Here is an 18,164-nt window from a genome sequence, read left to right on the forward strand (position 1 = left end):
AATGTCTGCCAAATAAGCTAAAGTCTGAAGCCAGATTTCATCTTCCATGTACTTTGCTTCGTGAAAGGCATGGCTGGTGAGAAAAACATAAACTTCGTCTCCAAGCTCATACAGTCTGGAAATAGTTCTACCTCGAGATAGCCACCTAACTTCAGTGTGAGACAATAAACACTTATAAATACTTCCCATTTCCTCACAAAGCACTGCAAAGATGCGGAAATTTGTAGGGCGAGCCTTAATAAAATTAATTATTTTCACTGCATCGTACAGCACACATTTCAATCCATCGGGCAAGCGTTTAGAAACAAGAGCCTGTCTATGAATGCAATAATGTGTCGAAGAAGTGTTCGGCGCTAAAGATTTCACTTTGGCAACAAACCCAGGATAACACCCTGTCATAGATTTCGCACCATCTGAACAAATGCCTACACAGAGAGTCCAGTCTATTGAATTTTCGCAAAAGTATTCGTCGGTTAACTTAAATGTATCTCCTCCCGTAGTTCTCTTTTTTAAGGTTTTGCAGAATAGTAGCTCCTCTTCTACAGACTCCCCATTAATATAAAGGACGAAAAGTAACAAAATGGCTAAATTGGCAACATCCGTCAATTCGTTACGTTGAATCGCAAAAGAAGGACTGGCACGAACTATTTCCAAAAATTAATTTTCGACATAATTTGCCATGTCTTTAATCTGGCGGTTGATCGTATTGTCGGACAATGGTATCATACTGACTTTTTTGTGAAAGATTCTCCAAACATGCACTGTACCACATCATTTATACATGGCCGCACTAAATCTTCAGCTATTGAATGAGGTTTTGCAGTTTTAGCAATTCTGTAGCTAACGCGCTAAAACACTTCAAGAGCATTCTCAATGTCACTGTTTGCAGCAGATAAAAAGGTAGTTAAATAATTTTTCCACTCGTTAGCTTTTTGTTTAAAAAAAAAATCAGCAGATTTGTTTACATGGGTGGGGTGTTTAGTTGCTGAATGGCGTTTAAGTAGAGAAGGTTTCAGACTACTGTTAGCAAGAATGCCGCCACAAACACACTATGGTCTTAGACAGTTCTTGTCACCTATATATGAAAATCCAAACCTAATGTAATTATCATCGTAATTTATTTTCTTTACACACAGTTCACTTTTGTCGGATTGACACACATCACTAGAAGCTGAATGACCTGTTGACACAACACTAACTTGCGATTTTGTTAAACCCTGTTTCCCTTTAAAACTTCTACTTTTCAACCAGTACTCCATTTTAATGTGAACAGAAACGATTATGATACACATAAATTGATTAAACTGCATACAAATACAGGCAAGTATTACAGAACAGTTATGTGGAAAGTATGTATCCCTGCAAGGTGAAACCACTTCTTTATTACTAATATCACGCAATCTATATAAGCAAAAAAAAAAAAAGAAGTATTGCCAGCCTTCTTTGGTATAGAATTTCTGGAAAATTCCTAAGTCTCCTTCTTTTAACTAGAAACCACCATATTCACCTCCATTATTATGCATTTCTCATTTTAAAGTTAATTTACTACATTTTCGAATAATTGTTTTTTAAATATAGCACTATCAAATCCTTAAATATTCATGCCATATACAAAAGAAAATTCCTCAAAAATTCTATGACTTTCACTTCCAAATCGCCAAAATTTGAAAAATGTTTAATACCGATAGTGGAATACAATTCTTGGGGCATTTTTTCATGAGGTTCTTCTATTCCATAAGCAATACAGCATCAATTGAATTAACAAGTGTTATAACAATTATTTGTGAAGGAATATTTCATTTTCCAGTCATCAGTATGGTGGAATTCATCTCAGCCTCACAATGTCTATGTATTTCATTGTGTCATCTTAATATAGTATGGTAGGTACCTATTTAGAATAGAGTTACCGGTGCCAGCTAAATTTTTGTTCCTGAAATGTCCCGGGTTTTAATTTCCTTAATTCGAACATTTTCTTTGTGAAATATATGTACACACACAAAATTTCAAAACAACCTGGAGTTTATATGGGAAATTTCATTTAGGAAACATTTATGCTATTACACTTTTACTACGTCATACTACTTTTGATAAATAAAACGGTAGGAAAAGACGTCTTTCAACCAATCATGGCTGCTTATCGCGCAATTTTATCGCGTCACTAGCATTTCTTTAATTTTATCGCCTCCCTAGCACTTGTTTGTTTTTATCACTACCCTAGCATTTATTTGTTTGTCAGCATTTCAAACTGCAAATTCTTTACGTTACTATAAAACATGCTTTGGATTGTCATTTGTTTACAGCATAGAGTCATCTGAAAATGGCGGCTCCTTTCAAACGTTTTGGTGAAGCCAACATTAGTGAAATTGAATTTTGGCTCACTTCGTTTCCAGCGCGGTTTAGGTACATGTGAGCGTTTCTGTGGGAAAATGGTTTTAACTTCTTAGAGTACCGGTAATGTGTTGCTATTATCTCCTTAAAGTATTGCATCACTCAATAAGTCAGCTGGCACAGATGGTGCGGTAGCTCATAACGGAAATGCTAGACTTAAAGTTGAAAGTTTTCAAGATAGTACTCGTAATGGATCAATTCTTAAAGACTTCATTCATTCACTCATTTATTAATCTTCTAGCCGTATCTGTGCGCTCCGCTGCACCTGTTAGAAATAAATATAGAGTAATTACATAATTAAAATAGGACGTTTGATCCAGGGAACAACTTTTACAAGAGCGCAAGATAATCTGCTTGGCTCATTACCCAATTTTTTGCATTGCATTTATTACATATATATTTTATGTATTTTAACACGATTCAATTGAGCATAGTTAAAATTTGAATTATAAAATAATGGATTGCTAAGCTAACGTACTATTACTGCACACTAAATCAATACACTCTCGTTGTTCGTTAATTCTCTGAGATTAAAATGAGTGTACATAAATATTATTTTAAGAAATACAGAAAACGAATGTACAAAATAGCCTATCAAATTTTCTGTGCATAAGAAGCTATTTTAATCTTACCTGTCCTCGATTTACTCAGACGTTACTGTAATAACATTATAGCTTATGTCCATCTAGAGAAACTACACTTTCCAATGGTGAAATAATAATTAATTATACAAATCGGTTAATTTAGCTTCTGATATTACTTCATACAAACACAGAAACATTCTCTGTAGGCTATGTTTAATAGCTTTCGATTGTTGATGTCCAAGGCCCCTGTTTCGATTGTTGTTGTCCAAGGCCCCTGTTTCGATTGTTGTTGTCCAAGGCCCCTTATAGACGAAGTCATTTGTTCTTAATTCATTGCACCATCTTAGATGGCGTTATTTTAATTTTAAAACTCATTTATCTCATTAAATATCAGTCCTATCAAAATTCTGTAAAGAATAAAATTTATCAGAAATCATTTTTAAAGAAACTTTTGTTATGTAACATTGTTCACAAAAATCAATAATAAGCGAGATATTTCGATTTATTTAATTCAGGCCCCCTTATAATCCACCTTTTAAATAAAGTATTTTGAATGCCATATAGCCTAAAATCTAAGTTACAACGAACTTAATTTATATTCCAATTTTCATATAAATCGGTTCAGCCATTATCGCGTGAAAAGTTAATAAACATACAGACATACAAACAAAAATTTCAAAAATGCGATTTTCGGTTTCAGGGTGGTTAATTATATATATATTAGGACCAATTATTTTTGGAAAATCGAAAATTACAAGAAAAATTTCGGCTACAGATTTATTATTAGTATAGTTGGGGTATAACATAATCCACTTCCTCGTGGTGTACCCTGCACATGATCTGACGGCATTCAGCTCTATAATTGAAGACCTCTCCAGATAAAGGATTAATGAAATATTTATGACATTCAACAACACTGAACGAATATTTGTCTTGTATTACGTACCAATACTAACCACTTGTATTATACTATTATATTTTAAACCATTCTTTCTATATTTCAACAGGACTGTGACTATAATATCTAGGCTATAATTAAGACTGTGTAGTACCGGTAGTATTAAGATTTTTTGACGTGTTCCATATTCTAGCTGTAAAGCTATGTACGAATACCGTGGAATGTAAATAAATACAATACAATGTGACTTGGTGCAAAAAATAATTCTGAAGCATTCATTTATAACAATAAATTATTGCATCCAATAGCTGAATAAACTTGATCCTTGATTAGTGAAATGTGTCTAGGTAGTAAATATAGGCCTACAGAAATATGTCCATTAAATTAATTGGATAAACTCCAGAATATGGATTGCACCCTTTCCCTCTTACTTCAAAATTCCAACCTTGTGCACACAAAATAAATTATTGGCACTGAAAAGTGCCTTTTCGTAAATATAATGATGTGCATTCGACAAACCCAGACAAATCTGCTCTTTTTAGTATTTTAAGACATAATTTGGTAGGTGCAATCCATGTTCTAAAATTTTCCCAATTAATTTCCTTTCTCCTAAAATATGTCAGTCAATTAAATCACACTCGAGTTTTGATTTTCTCTAGACAAATCAAAAGCTCTAGTGAGATTACTATTGATAATAAAGCCAGTCAATTGAATCGTTATTGTAAATCAAAATATATTTCATCGATATACGGTACTAATTGAAAACTATTATGTCCTGCGCTAGTTTCTATCATGATGAATATATGGTGATTTACCGACTAAAATAATGTATAATATTATATTATTTACCTATTTTTTGCGTTCAATTCTAGATATTCCAGAAACAATTCAATTGCATGTTCAGTAGCCACAGATATCAAGGCAGCCATGACACCATGGTGAGTAAAAGTGGAGATAGACAACTTTTTCAAGTACAAGACAGCGGAAGTTTTTCTGTCCTAAGTTGCACCACAGTCTAGTATATAAGTCACATGCTTCCATAGATAGTTGCTGGCTCACTTTTTCTGAACATATACTACAAAAGCTCAGACTTGCCAATTCTAGAATGGTGTAGCTCTACCCAATATTAAATACAAGCAGGCATTTAAACAAACATACAGCAAACGCAGACAAATCTGCTCTTTTTAGTATTTTAAGACATAATTTGGTAGGTGCAGTTCGTGTTTTAAAATTTTCCCTTGATTTTGTATAAAGCATTAATTAGGTCGGTAATATTATACGCTTGTCCTGCTTGGGGACATGCACCTATTACATTTCTTAAAAAATTACAGGTTTTCCAAAACAAACTTTTAAGATTCATTACAGGTCTGCCTAGAGTAACACCTGTTAGATTAATTCATAAAGAACTAGAAATTTGGACAATTCAAGAATATTATCTCAAATCAAGCCTTCTGCACGTACACAAAGTCGTACAGAAGCAACAACCCACTAATTTCTTCCCTGGGTAACTACAACCCTTCTTTAGATAAACATAAAAGACCTAAGAGCATACTCCACCCTCTAGCTTGGAACGACAACGTACAAGACGCAAATCAAATTGAACACTTAACAATCACTTGACTCTACAGACAGACATAAATCTACTAATGCATTAATAATGTTATTTCTCTGTTTCAGGGTCATCACGTTATTTGCTGCATAGATGCATTTTAGATATTTTCTTGCATAAAATTTTGAAGTATTTTTTATTGTATTTGTATTATAAATCATGATTAAACGACAACCTTCCACCTCAACATATACAGTCCCTACAGAAGCCAATTGGCTTGTCGTCAGCACGACACCTCATCCTGCTCAAGATTTTTCCGTGGTTTCCCTTGAGTAATAAGACAAATGTCGGGATGAGCCCTAAAAGAAATGGTCCACGGACCACTTCCCTTCCCCCACTCTTTCTCTTCTACTATCACAAAGAACTTGCTAATTTCTTAGATAACAACCCTGTACTATGATAATAGGGGAAAATAAATATACTGTAAATTCACAGGGCTAACAGCTTCGAAGCTGGGTACCTGATTCTAATGAAGTGCACTGGTAGCAACTTTAAAACAAGGGGCATGAGATAGTTACTCTGCCAGCCATAAATAAATTCACTTCAATGAAATTCCCCAATGTAAAAAAAAAAGTTCCAAACCACTAGGATCACTACTATCGCCTCATTACAGACAATGTGAAATAGTACCGGCACAGTCTATTGTTCCTAGTACCCTCAAAACTCGAGTTTCGTGACTATATACTAGAACTAGACTGTGGTACGTACCACAGTCTAGTATATAGATTCACGAAGCTTGAGTTGATTAGAGTAAGTTTACTAGGAACAATAGACTGTGCCGATACTGTTTCACATTGTCTGTAATGAGGCGATAGTAGCATCTATGGATGAATATTCCCTATGCATTGAGCTTCTTCACTGTATATACTAGACTCGTTGTACAATTAGATGACATTGACCCTTGAAATAAAATAGGCCTATTGAAATCGTAGAAGACAATAATTCTAGACACTGTATTTGGATGATCTTCCCTGTTCTATGTTACGAATTATACGCCATTTCTTATAATTGCGATATTAGTTTCAGAAGTAAATATTACCTCTTGTCAGTCCCGTGTGGATATTCCTATTCCAGTATGCTTCGCAATGCCACCAATGTATTGGGATGCAACAACTGTGCAGTTCTTGGAGCTATGATATTGGAATTCCATGAAACTTGAAATTGTGAAGTCTTGCTTTCGGCTCTGAGGAACAATTTTACCCGGTTTTTCAATGACAAGCAAATTATTTTGTAATGTTTGGGCTACCATGACTTGAAGTTCAATATATTAGTTAGTGGGGTTTAAAAGGGCACATTAGCTGCTATGGCTATTTGCGCCCTTATCTAAAATTCTTAACAAAACCCAAAACATATACGTACAAAATAAAATGAATGCTAAAACTAACTAAATAATGTTGTCACGGTAAAAACGAGGTACAAGGCCAATATATCCTGAGAGGATAGCATATTAACTGTGACTTTACCTGGAAAACTTGAAGATGTAATTATTTCACAGATTTCCATCAGCTCATAAAATCTATTTTTCTTTTTGAATGCCCGCTTCACCATTCCAAAAAATCGCTATCACAAGAACGATAAGAGTAACCGTGTCTAGGAAACCTGTGAATAATTTGTTCAAACTTTACAGAGTCGGTAATTGATAAGCAGAATTTTTAACATGCAGTGGTTTCTAGTTTGGCCTCCACATCAATCGCTGGAGAGGTTCTGTTCTTTGATACTTGGAGACAAATTTTCATTTATGTACTCATCAAGGAAGGAGCAAGTTTCATTTGGTCCTTTATTTGCCTGCCCTTCATAATATAGGAAGAAACTGACCTCATCTGTTTTGAGATTATGTATGGCAAAAGGAATACCGAAAGTTGGCGTTAGTAAAACAACACTTGTACTGGAATGCTGGGTACAAATAGGTTACCTGCACGACTCAGTACTAATCTTCAGTTTCACATTTCCCTTGCAGTTAATATACGCCTTTCCTTGCAGTCTAGCTCTTTTAATTCGTTCACATTCCTCCAGATTTCTCACAGCCTTTTTACGTTTCCTGTCATAATTATCCTCAATTTCCATCAAATTCTCATCAAACTCCATTTTGTTATTATTAAAAGAGAAGGTGGGCCTACGTCGTACCTGTTTGTACTGGAAATGCATGAATTGTGCTGAGAATGAAAATAAAGAGGATTTAAGAAAATGTATAATAAATGTACTGCCACCTTGTTGTTGTGTATGTCATCTTTTATGCCCGTGCAGACTACTTAGTTGCGTTCTCTGAGCACCTTTGCGCGAGTAAAAGATTATGGACGATGCCGCCGGCTATCTGCTTGCCACGCGGCGTAAGAGACAAACAGCAGAAGTGAATGAACTCGGTAAAGCCAAGAGCATGACGCCAAACCACGCTAACGCGCCAAACAAAGAATAGACGTTTGGTTGACGTTATAATCCGAAAGGTGTATATAAAACGGTGCGATACCTAACAGAATTAGTCACTGGCTCAGACGGGGGATAGCTATCAAGCTACCCTCGTCCAGTGCTCACTCTTCTCGCTTAGGCGCAGATACTTACTTTTTGTTCGTACGTGTCTCGGCACGTACACCACCCCCGGGACGGAGAACCGACTTGCGCTCCATCTCCGACTAGCCCTCATATCTCTCTCACTCTTTCCTACACAGTTCGCCATCTAATCTTTCTTTCCGTAGTTCCGAGCACCCCTACTTACTCCCCGTCAATCTTTCCGGCCTCAGTCTGCCCAACCCGAGTCCTGCCTTCGAACCCCTTCTTCTGTCGAAAAGTCGCAAAGCACCTTTGTTCATTCCTCGACAGAAGAGTTGCCCGTTTCCCCGCTCCTGGTGTCGAAAAGTCGCGAAGCCAGGCTCGTGATCCCTCGACACCTATAGAGCTTGTTCTCTCTCGAAAAGTCGCAAAGCACTTTTGTTGATCCCTCGATTAAGAGAACTAACCTCGAACCCGGTTCCATCTCTCTCGCTCTCCTCTCCCCCCCCCCACATCTTGAAACTTCAAGCCACTCCTGTTTCCCCCACCCCCAAATACTCCCTTATTCTCTCTTTTCTATGTTGTCATCCCCTTCATTTCATACCAGCCCCACAGCTATTCTCCCATTGTATTGTCTTCAGTTCTCCCCAGGCACTCCCGTTACCTCTCTCATATCGTGTCCTGACAGCTCAGCTTCGAGTAACTTCAGTCAGAGTCAGAGGGCCACACTTTCGATATTCTAAATTTTCTCAATGGCACTCCCGTTTCCCCTGCTCACGAACTAGAGAAGTACGCAAATGGTCAAATAAACACCTGAATCTGTAACAGTATTTTCTTCAGTATCAGGGTATCATCACCTCCCCGAAACCAAGCTTCAGCCCTCTTGTCCCTTCTCTCTCGTTTACCCTCTCTCCACGACGATGACACGTCAGAGAGGAACAACCAGGAGTCAGGAGTACATTATAATAGGGCCTAATTAATCATATTTTGATTGGAAACATTATTTTCTGACTACCCTTCACGGGTGATTTCTTACTTAGAAACGTGTTATCACATTCAAATTTACGTAGGTTATTTTGGACGCATACCACTGATAATGGCCAACAAAGTCAAAGAAGGCAAACTGTTTTGAGGTACCGGTTCCACATTCCATCAGCGATAATCACAATTAATTTTGCAATTCCAATTTTAGTTACCATAGGAGATGTCACTCATATGTGAAATGTGTCGCATGAAAGATGCTGTGATTTAATAAGATGTAGCTCACTCTGTCAATAATGCTGATCTTTATTTTTTATAGAGACATATTTCCCAATAAGTGTTCATATGACTATATACATATGATATACTGCTACTTTAAGTCTTACATATCCAACTTACTTAAATAAAAAAGTTAAATCTAGCATAATTTACAAGACATCTGCAATATAACACATTTTAAACGATAATTTAAAACGAGCCTTTCAATTTACCAGTACCTCTGATGAAAGTTTCTTTCCTATATCTTTGTTGTCGCTTGTTTCAACAGACGAGTCAAACTATGGTTTCATTTTAATTCCATCCATCACAACTGGAAGAGTTAAAAAATTATTTATTTACCCAAAATGTGAGTTGCTGGGAAAAAGATTATTCTGACCGTGAGTATATCATGTATTTCTGAAACTTCGAAATACTGCATGCCCGAAAGAGCTAAACAAAAATCTGCCACATATTTAGTAAGCTAATCGGTGATGTATACACTGCAGGGAGAAAGGAACTGACCACGTACCCTGTTATCTCCTGGCCTAGTTGTGTCTTAGGTAGTGTCTTGTCGGTAGACCTATCACTTGTGAGGTTCAGATCTGTCTTCGGACAATTTACACAAATTTTCTTACATTCTTAAAGGTATTTCAATACCTTTTTGATCAGTGTAGGATAGTTAAAGTTTGATGCCTACATAGTATTTCCTGCATTGTAAGTTAGGTTCAGAATGAGTCTACTTCTTCTTATGAACTTGAGACTTTTGCACCTTTTATATGTTACATGGTTCTTCTGTCTATTATATGGAATATTGCTTTTTTAAATATTTCGAATTTGAATATTATTTATTGCACACAATTTATTTCGCTATGTCTTTGTGTCTGCAGTTTATTCTTTTGTAATTTTCCTTTATGGACGTTAGGATAATGGTACTGAGGAAATGCCTCTATTTTTAAAGTCATGCTGTAGCATTATCAGTGATCACACAAGAAGTTGCGTAGTCAAATTTTCTTTTTCTTCTTACTATTTATATTGGATTCAAATACTTATAACGTTAATAATTATAAAAATACGTTGGCATTTTCTACCATTTTTTTTTACAAAATCTATAAGATCTACTGCAATTACTGCCTAAAATTAAAAGTACTATTATAAAAGACTATTCTAAGTATTGGTAAGTCGTAACGAGTAATTCAATCTTGGTGAGGGAACATGTGGTAATCTTCGATCCAGAAATTCATCAAGAAATTTTGTGTGCTTTGATGATTTGGAGAAAAAGTTGCAAGCCCAAAAAGAGTAGCAAAAAGTGTACGGCATTCAGGAATACTTGAAGCACTTTGGGACAGTGCTAAATTTAAACAGTGTGCATAGCAGTGAACAAAGAGTGCTTGTGGAAAAACGCCTTAATATATAGTATGATAGTATGACAACAAAAGATTTTTCTTGTAGATTTCCTTCTTGAAAATAAGCAAAAACTGTATTAATATATTGTTAGAGCTGCGTCATTAGGATAACAGTGACTGCCATGACTTCATTTTGGTATGGAATGGCATAATTTGTCAGCAGAATTACTGTCCCCAGTTGTGAAGTTTGCCTTGCTATGTTATACGAATATTTTTAAATGTTCTAAAATTAAATGGCCATCACTGATGTGAAAATTTCTTCCACCAGGTTTCCATTTTTCAATTACATTACTTTGACAGGATGGTCAATAGGAACTTCTTCAACATAGTCAATGATATATTTAAAAGTCTGGTCATGGTAGGTTCTGTGTTAGTGACTGGAACATACATGTAACGTTAGTGAAAGAAAAGAGTGACGTTAGTTACAGAGAAATTGTGTAACGTTGAGTTACTAATTATAAGATAAACTTTCTTACTTAATGGTAACTTATAGACACAGGGCTATTGGTTAGAAGTACAGAATTCTCTTATACCTCACGGTATCTAAGAAGTGCACATATTACAATGCTGAGAGAAAGTTATTCGTATTTTGTAAGTAACATGATAAGTAGGTTATACTTACTTACTGGCTTTTAAGGAACCCAGAGGTTCATGGCCGCCCTCACATAAGCCCGTCATTGGTCCCTATCCTGAGCAAGATTAATCCAGTCTCTATCATCATATCCCACCTCCCTCAAATCGATTTTAATAGATAAGTAGGTTATAGCATACCAATATTTACCTCTGATATCCAGCTTCAGAGACTGATTGTTCTTTCATGTGAACACATGTGGTTATCCACCATATAGTAATAGTAGCTTTACCTGATAGTGCATTGTAGAATTTTCATTTACAGTGACAAAAATTCAAACATTAAATTCTATCCATCATTTTTCTTTCGAAATTATCTTAATTTTACAAGATATTCTCTCTACTTCTAGCTCAGGATAAAGACTGATATGAGGGCAGCAATGAACCTCCGGGTTCTCTAAAAGCCATGGGAGTATTCTCTCTACTTAATCATGTAGATGCCAAGATTATATTTATGACTAATGTTGCTCCATCTAAGACCACTTCTGTGGGACACAGAAGATGAATATTGAACAAATACATATTTTTTTTTTTTTTACAAAATTCGTTTCTTTTCTTGTGAAATGATCCAAATGTCTGAAATGATGGTGAAACTAATTTCAGAAGGGCACAAGGAACCACATAATCTCAACTGAAATTGAGACCTGTCTTTCTCGGGTGTGAAACTGTGGTCAGTGAATAATATAGACCACAGTCGCAAGCAAGACAACCAAATATTCCCCCCCCCCCCGATTTTAATACTAGGGCTACCACTTCTCAATGTCTAGCCCGTGTGTAGGTCATTATGCAACAAAAAATTTACCAATTGAGGCAAACTCTCTCTAAACACATCGCATATGAATGGCATATCGCCTCTAGCATGCATAGATTTTCAAACGTTCGTTTTTCCAGGAACACAATCCAGGGACATTACATTAAAATGCGCTATAGTCAAAGTTCTGATTATATTGACGTTCGCGGCTTTTTACACTCCACGCACACATCGCATATGAATGGTTTCGCACTTCTATGTAAATAAAAATGCCAAGATTCCAAAAAATATTGCCCACATATCGCATTACAATCGTTTCTCGCCCAAATGCCGACGTTCATGTCTTATTAGAGTAGTGGACTGCGTGAAACTATATCCACAGATATTGCATTTGAACGGTTTTTTGCCGGTATGCCGGCGTTCATGTTTAACTAGAGAACTAGACTGGGTGAAATTATGTCCACAGATATTACATTTGTATGGTTTATCTCCGGTATGCTGCCGAGCATGGCTTGTTAAGTGACCAGATTGAGAGAAACACTTTCCACAAAAATCACATTTGAATGGCTTCTCCCCAGTATGCCGGCGTTCATGGTTTATTAGGGTCCCAGACTGAGAAAAACACTTTCCACATTCAACACATTTGAATGGTTTCTCGCCTGTGTGCTGGCGTTTATGGCTTGTTAAGTGTGAGGATTGCGAGAAGCACTTTCCACATACATCACATTTGAAAGGCTTATCACCTGTGTGCAAATGCGCATGGTATCTTAGCAGTCTTGGTTCAAAGAAACACTTCCCACAGATTTCGCATTTGAAAGGTTTTTCGCCTGTGTGCTTAAAGACGTGCCTTTTCAGATTAGTAGAATCCGAGAAGGACTTTCCACAGACGTCACATTTGAATGGTTTCTCGCCAGTATGCCCGCGTTCATGCCTTAATAGGCTAGCTGACTCGAAGAAACACATTCCACAGACATCGCATTTGAAAGGTTTTACGCCACTGTGCTTCAACGCATGCCTTTTCAGATATTTCGAACTCGAGAAATATTTCTCACAGACCTCGCATTTAAATCGCTCCTCGTCTATATGATCCCGCGAAACGTTTGCCAACGAAGCAGAATGTTTCGCAGCCTGATGAGAAACAATGTGCCCTTCGTGTGCAAAACCTTCACACTCTGATGCTATAATACTGTCGTGCGTATCTGCAAAACTAAAATACACAATCAGTCTATAAAACAGTCAGAAAAGTAAGCATTCATAAAACAAAAATTTTACAAGGAATCACATGTAAACAGTAGGAATGAATAGGTTATACACTATTTCTATCGAGTATTTTTAAATTTCGTCCAAAATTAGATGTAATATCACTGATATACACGCAGTGGGAGGAATACAAAGGCCTACTCTCACTTAGCGGAATTGAATAACAGAGTTTCTTATCACAAGGAATTAAATGGAAGATAGTAGATAGTGGCACGAATCGAACCAAATGGAAGAGAATTCATGATTTAAAATACTTTTTTCCACTGCGGGAACACAATTTATTGTTTCGGAGAGAATCATAAGTTCTCGTGAAGAGAACAAATTATCCATATCCATTCTAGGTAGCATAATTTGTTTATTGAAAGCTATTGCTGACATAGTACATATACACAAATTTTCAATTCAATAATATGAACGAAAAAGCATTAATGAATTTTATTACAGATTATCTGCTATTGTGTGATAAAACAAAAAATACTATTGTAATAATTATTTCCTACGTATGTTTGAATCGAAATAAGTAAATTATCGGAAGCATCAGCTAAACATTAAAATCGAAAGAAGCACTGTAGAACGAAATTTTAATTAATTTTTTGTGAATATAGCCAAAATGAAAAATTTTCCAAGTTAATATTGTTAATAATATGTTAATATTGTTTATTGTTAATAAAGTAACATTGACAAAAATATAATCTTGGTTCTTCCCTGAAGGAGTAAAAAAACTCATGCTCAGGGAGATATCTAAACACAAAGATAATTTTTTGACAAAAACTGGGTCAAGAAAAAAAAATTACAGGAATAAATTAAATTTAAATATATAATTTCAATTTTAACAATTTAAGTCATACAAATACATATACATATTAAATCAATATATATTCTTTAAAAATTAAATTCCTAACGCTATTTTTGAAATTTCTGATACTAAAATTTTCCAAATTTGGGTATTTATCAATTATTTTATTGTACAACCTTGGACCAAAGTAGGTACCATGGCTCAGAGCTGTGCTTGTAAAACACTTTGGTTCCTCTAGTCGTATAAAATCGGATGCTTTATTTCCATATTTATGATGATACAATTTGAATTTATTACGGTTTTTATGTATGAAGATTAATAAGGCAATATAATAAATCTGTTTAATTTTCAAAACATTAAAATCAGTAAACAAATGCTCAGATGAGTAATCAATTGGTTTATTAAGGCATATTTTAATAATTCTTTTCTGTATATGTATTAGTGGAGTGAGATTAGAATTACAAGCATTTCCCCACCCTAAAATTCCATACTGGAGAATGGATTGAAATAAAGCTAAATAAATGAGACGTAAAACATTAATTGGTAAATATGACCGAAGTATAACAAAGATATAAATTGTTTTACGTAATCTATTGCATAAATATGTAATATGTTTGTTCCATCGTAAGTGTTGGTCGATTGTAATGCCTAAATACTTAACTTCTGAGGATTCGGTTAATATGGGACATTCACAATTTTGAGAACAATCTGAATGATGAATTTTGAGCCTAAAGGAAGATTGAGGAGATTGAAGATCACAGGACCTTAGTGAAAATGGAACAACAGTTGTTTTGGATGTGTTTAAGGAAAGAGCATTTGAATCAAACCACTCTTTAATTACCTGTAATCCATTATTCACATTAATATAAGTGCCTTCCCAAGATTTTTCACCAAAAAGGATTACAGTATCATCCACATATGAATATATAACCCCATTATATTTGCGTAAATCAGTTAATAACAAATCATTTATATAAATCAAGAATAAAATTGGACCAAGAACTGTGCCCTGAGGGACCCCTATTTTTATGTTTTGAGTAAAACTAAATTCATTAACAATTTTAGTTACTTGATTTCTGTTATTCAAATATGACTTAAATTAAGTTAGAACATGACCATTAATGCCTAACAAGTTTAATTTCTCTAATAAAATATCATGGTTAATGGTATCAAATGCTTTTCGAATATCCAAAAATATACCCAAGCATTTATTCCCTCGGTCTAACTCACATATGATTTTGTTTGTAACACATGAACTAGCGTCATCTGTGCCAAGTTTATTTTTAAAACCGAATTGATTTGAAGAAAGTACGTTGTATTTGTCCAAATAATTTAATAGACGACTTTTTATGCATTTTTCTAAGAGTTTAGATATACATGAGAGTAAAGATATTGGTCGGTAATTGTTCATGCATTTTTTATCTCCTGATTTGAAAATAGGGACAATTATAGCATTTTTCAATTTATCTGGAAATGTATCTGTAAGAAGCGCAAATTAAATACATGAACAAGCGGTTTAGCCAAGAAAATACTGAACAGTTTAAATATTTTGGAGGGTATAGCATCTTCACCAGGGCTTATGTTATTTTTTAATGAGAAAATATGTTTAATTATTTCATTATCTGTTACAGGGAACAAAAACATAGAAGAATGTAGTTGTTTCATATTACTACAAAAATTACCACTCTTCCTAGTTCTTATACTAGAAGCAATTTCAATGCCAATGTTTGAAAAATAATTATTAAACTCCTGAGCGATTTAAAATTTGCCCGTAATTAATACACCATCTTTATTATACAATTCCGTAATATCGTCTTTCACTTTCGGTTCTAAGTTAGTTGCCTCTCTAATTGTCTGCCAAAATTTTTTAGGGTCACTTCGATTGTTTTCTAGTTTTTCGGAATAAGTGCATATCTAATTGAAATATCATGAGTCTAGTATTTCCTTTTCATGTTTTAGATATTTAATTCTTCTTTTTCTGCCTCTTTGGAGAACCGTAAATCCCTGCATATACTGCAACATGGTTCGGTTCAGTTCAATTCTGCTAAGAGGGAGGAGGCCTTAATCTGCAGATTGAAGGTGCTATGAAAATAAATAAAGAATCTATTATGCGTATGTAATTAAGTGCACAGTTAATTAGAAAATTAGGCTGAAAGTCTGTATAGTTTGGCAACGGTGCATCGCTGGCTTACATACGAGGTTCATCCAGGAAGTAAATTCCTATCGCGTCCAGAGATGGCATGACTAGTTGGACGAGAATGCGCATGCGTAACAATAGAGAAGGGGTATGTGGGAATAATGCAGTGCAGTTTCAGTCTTGTGACAGCAGTAGTTATTGCACAGCACTAGGAGAAATTGTCTGCACTCATATTGTCTCCCGCCAACTGCGAGATCTGTGCAGTTCTCATATTTTTCTGCATGCTCAGGAGCAATCTGCAGCAGAGATCCACTGCCAATTGTGCAACGTATAGACCCGAAATTATGAGCGATAGTATGGTCAGATGATGGTGCAAGCAATTCACTGAAGGCCGAACCAATGTGCACGACGAAGCCATAGTGGCTGACTGGGACGGTCCCTGGTGATGCCAGAATTGATGGAAAGTGTGCGGCAAGAAGTTTTGCAGAACCAGCACTTCACAATTTTGGAACTCTCTGGTGAATTACCCCAGACGTCTCGCTCACTGCTGCACGAAATCGTCTCCCAGAGGCTTGGTTTTCGGAAACTGTGTGCAATGTTCGACTGTTCGACAATGAAAATCCTTTCGTAGCAATAAAAACGTCGAAGTTCTTCTCATTATGATCCCAAATATGTACTTCCTACATCTAACATACCCCACAACGTGTGTGTCTCTGCTATGTGACAGATTTTCTGAAAATTATAAAATTGCCAATTTTGGTAACTAACCCAATAATATTATATTTAAAACTTGGAAGTTACTTGCAAGTTGGTGGTTTTAACTATATCAACACAAATATCACATAATAAAATAAATATTAAGTCTTGTACATTGATTAGGCCTATTAATTGGGCTGCAGTAACATCCCATGCGATCCATCAGCAAGTTGTAATTGGGTGCGGATTCTATCTCCACTTGGGCTGATTACCTGGTTGGGTTTTTTCCGAGGTTTACCCCAACCGTAAGGCAAATGCCAAGTAATCTATGGCGAATCCTAGGCCTCAACTCGCCAAATACCATATAACTATCACCAATCCCATTGACGCTAAATAACTTAGTAGTTGATACAGTGTGGTTAAAAAACCACGTAAAAAAATTAGGAAACACTGCGTGACTTCCTGAGAGTTAATAACCGATAAACATAATGAACTTACTACAAATGAGTTTATTTTAAGTTTAATTATTTTAATTAGTAATACCGTGCTATGTTATGTTCGTGTTAATGCTATACCTACAATGAAAATGAATCATACATAACAGGAGAGAGGTTAATTTACGTGAAGATTAATTTTTGGTCCTACAGAATTTATCTGTTATGGTAACAATTGTTATCTTTACGTAGATTCTTCGCCCAACAGTGCATATACTGTGGAATCCCGGTCACCAAGTCACTCATTATACTCCTTGTATAATGGCAGCTGACTTAATATAATATGTCAACATATATGTCGAACATGGAGTAAGGCCAGAAAGGGAAAAATACTAGAGAAGGAGGATTCAATCTGGTGCAGTGGATTGAACTTCGGTATAGCGCAGCTGTTAGAGCGCTTGGTGCGTAGAACCAAGGATCCGGTTTCGATCCCCAGAGCCGGATTGAATTTTTCTTCTCTAATAACAAATGGGAAGGGTTAGGTAATCAAATTATTAGAAATAATGTTGTAGGCTCCTTATTTAATTATTCAGTTTGTAATAAAAAATCTAACTATGTAACAATTAAGGTGAAAATATATACCAGTTAATAAACTTCACAGTTAAATGAAAATGTAAGGATTTCAAGAAATACATAAAATATTTAGGAAAACTTATAGGCCTACGCAGACTGTAACTATAAAAACAAAATATCAGACTAATGATTATATTATTAAACCGCAGTTAATAACTTTACAACAAACCATCACTTTGTAGAAAATAATATTAAACAAAACCTCCAAAGTATGTGCAGATC

The 18,164-nt window shown here is 35.4% G+C and overlaps 1 protein-coding gene across 1 annotated transcript in view; it reads right to left on the reverse strand.

Annotated features, from left to right (window-relative positions):
- The window catches only part of LOC138709950 (zinc finger protein 271-like), a 69,664-nt gene that overhangs the window by 16,246 nt on the left and 35,254 nt on the right, over positions 1-18,164 (reverse strand). The window contains exon 6 of the mRNA XM_069840635.1: positions 12,295-13,193. Coding sequence (XP_069696736.1) covers positions 12,295-13,193 — 899 coding nt within the window. The remainder of the gene's footprint in view (positions 1-12,294; positions 13,194-18,164) is intronic.

The sequence above is a fragment of the Periplaneta americana genome, chromosome 12 (assembly GCF_040183065.1).
Source record: "Periplaneta americana isolate PAMFEO1 chromosome 12, P.americana_PAMFEO1_priV1, whole genome shotgun sequence".
NCBI lineage: Eukaryota > Metazoa > Arthropoda > Insecta > Blattodea > Blattidae > Periplaneta > Periplaneta americana.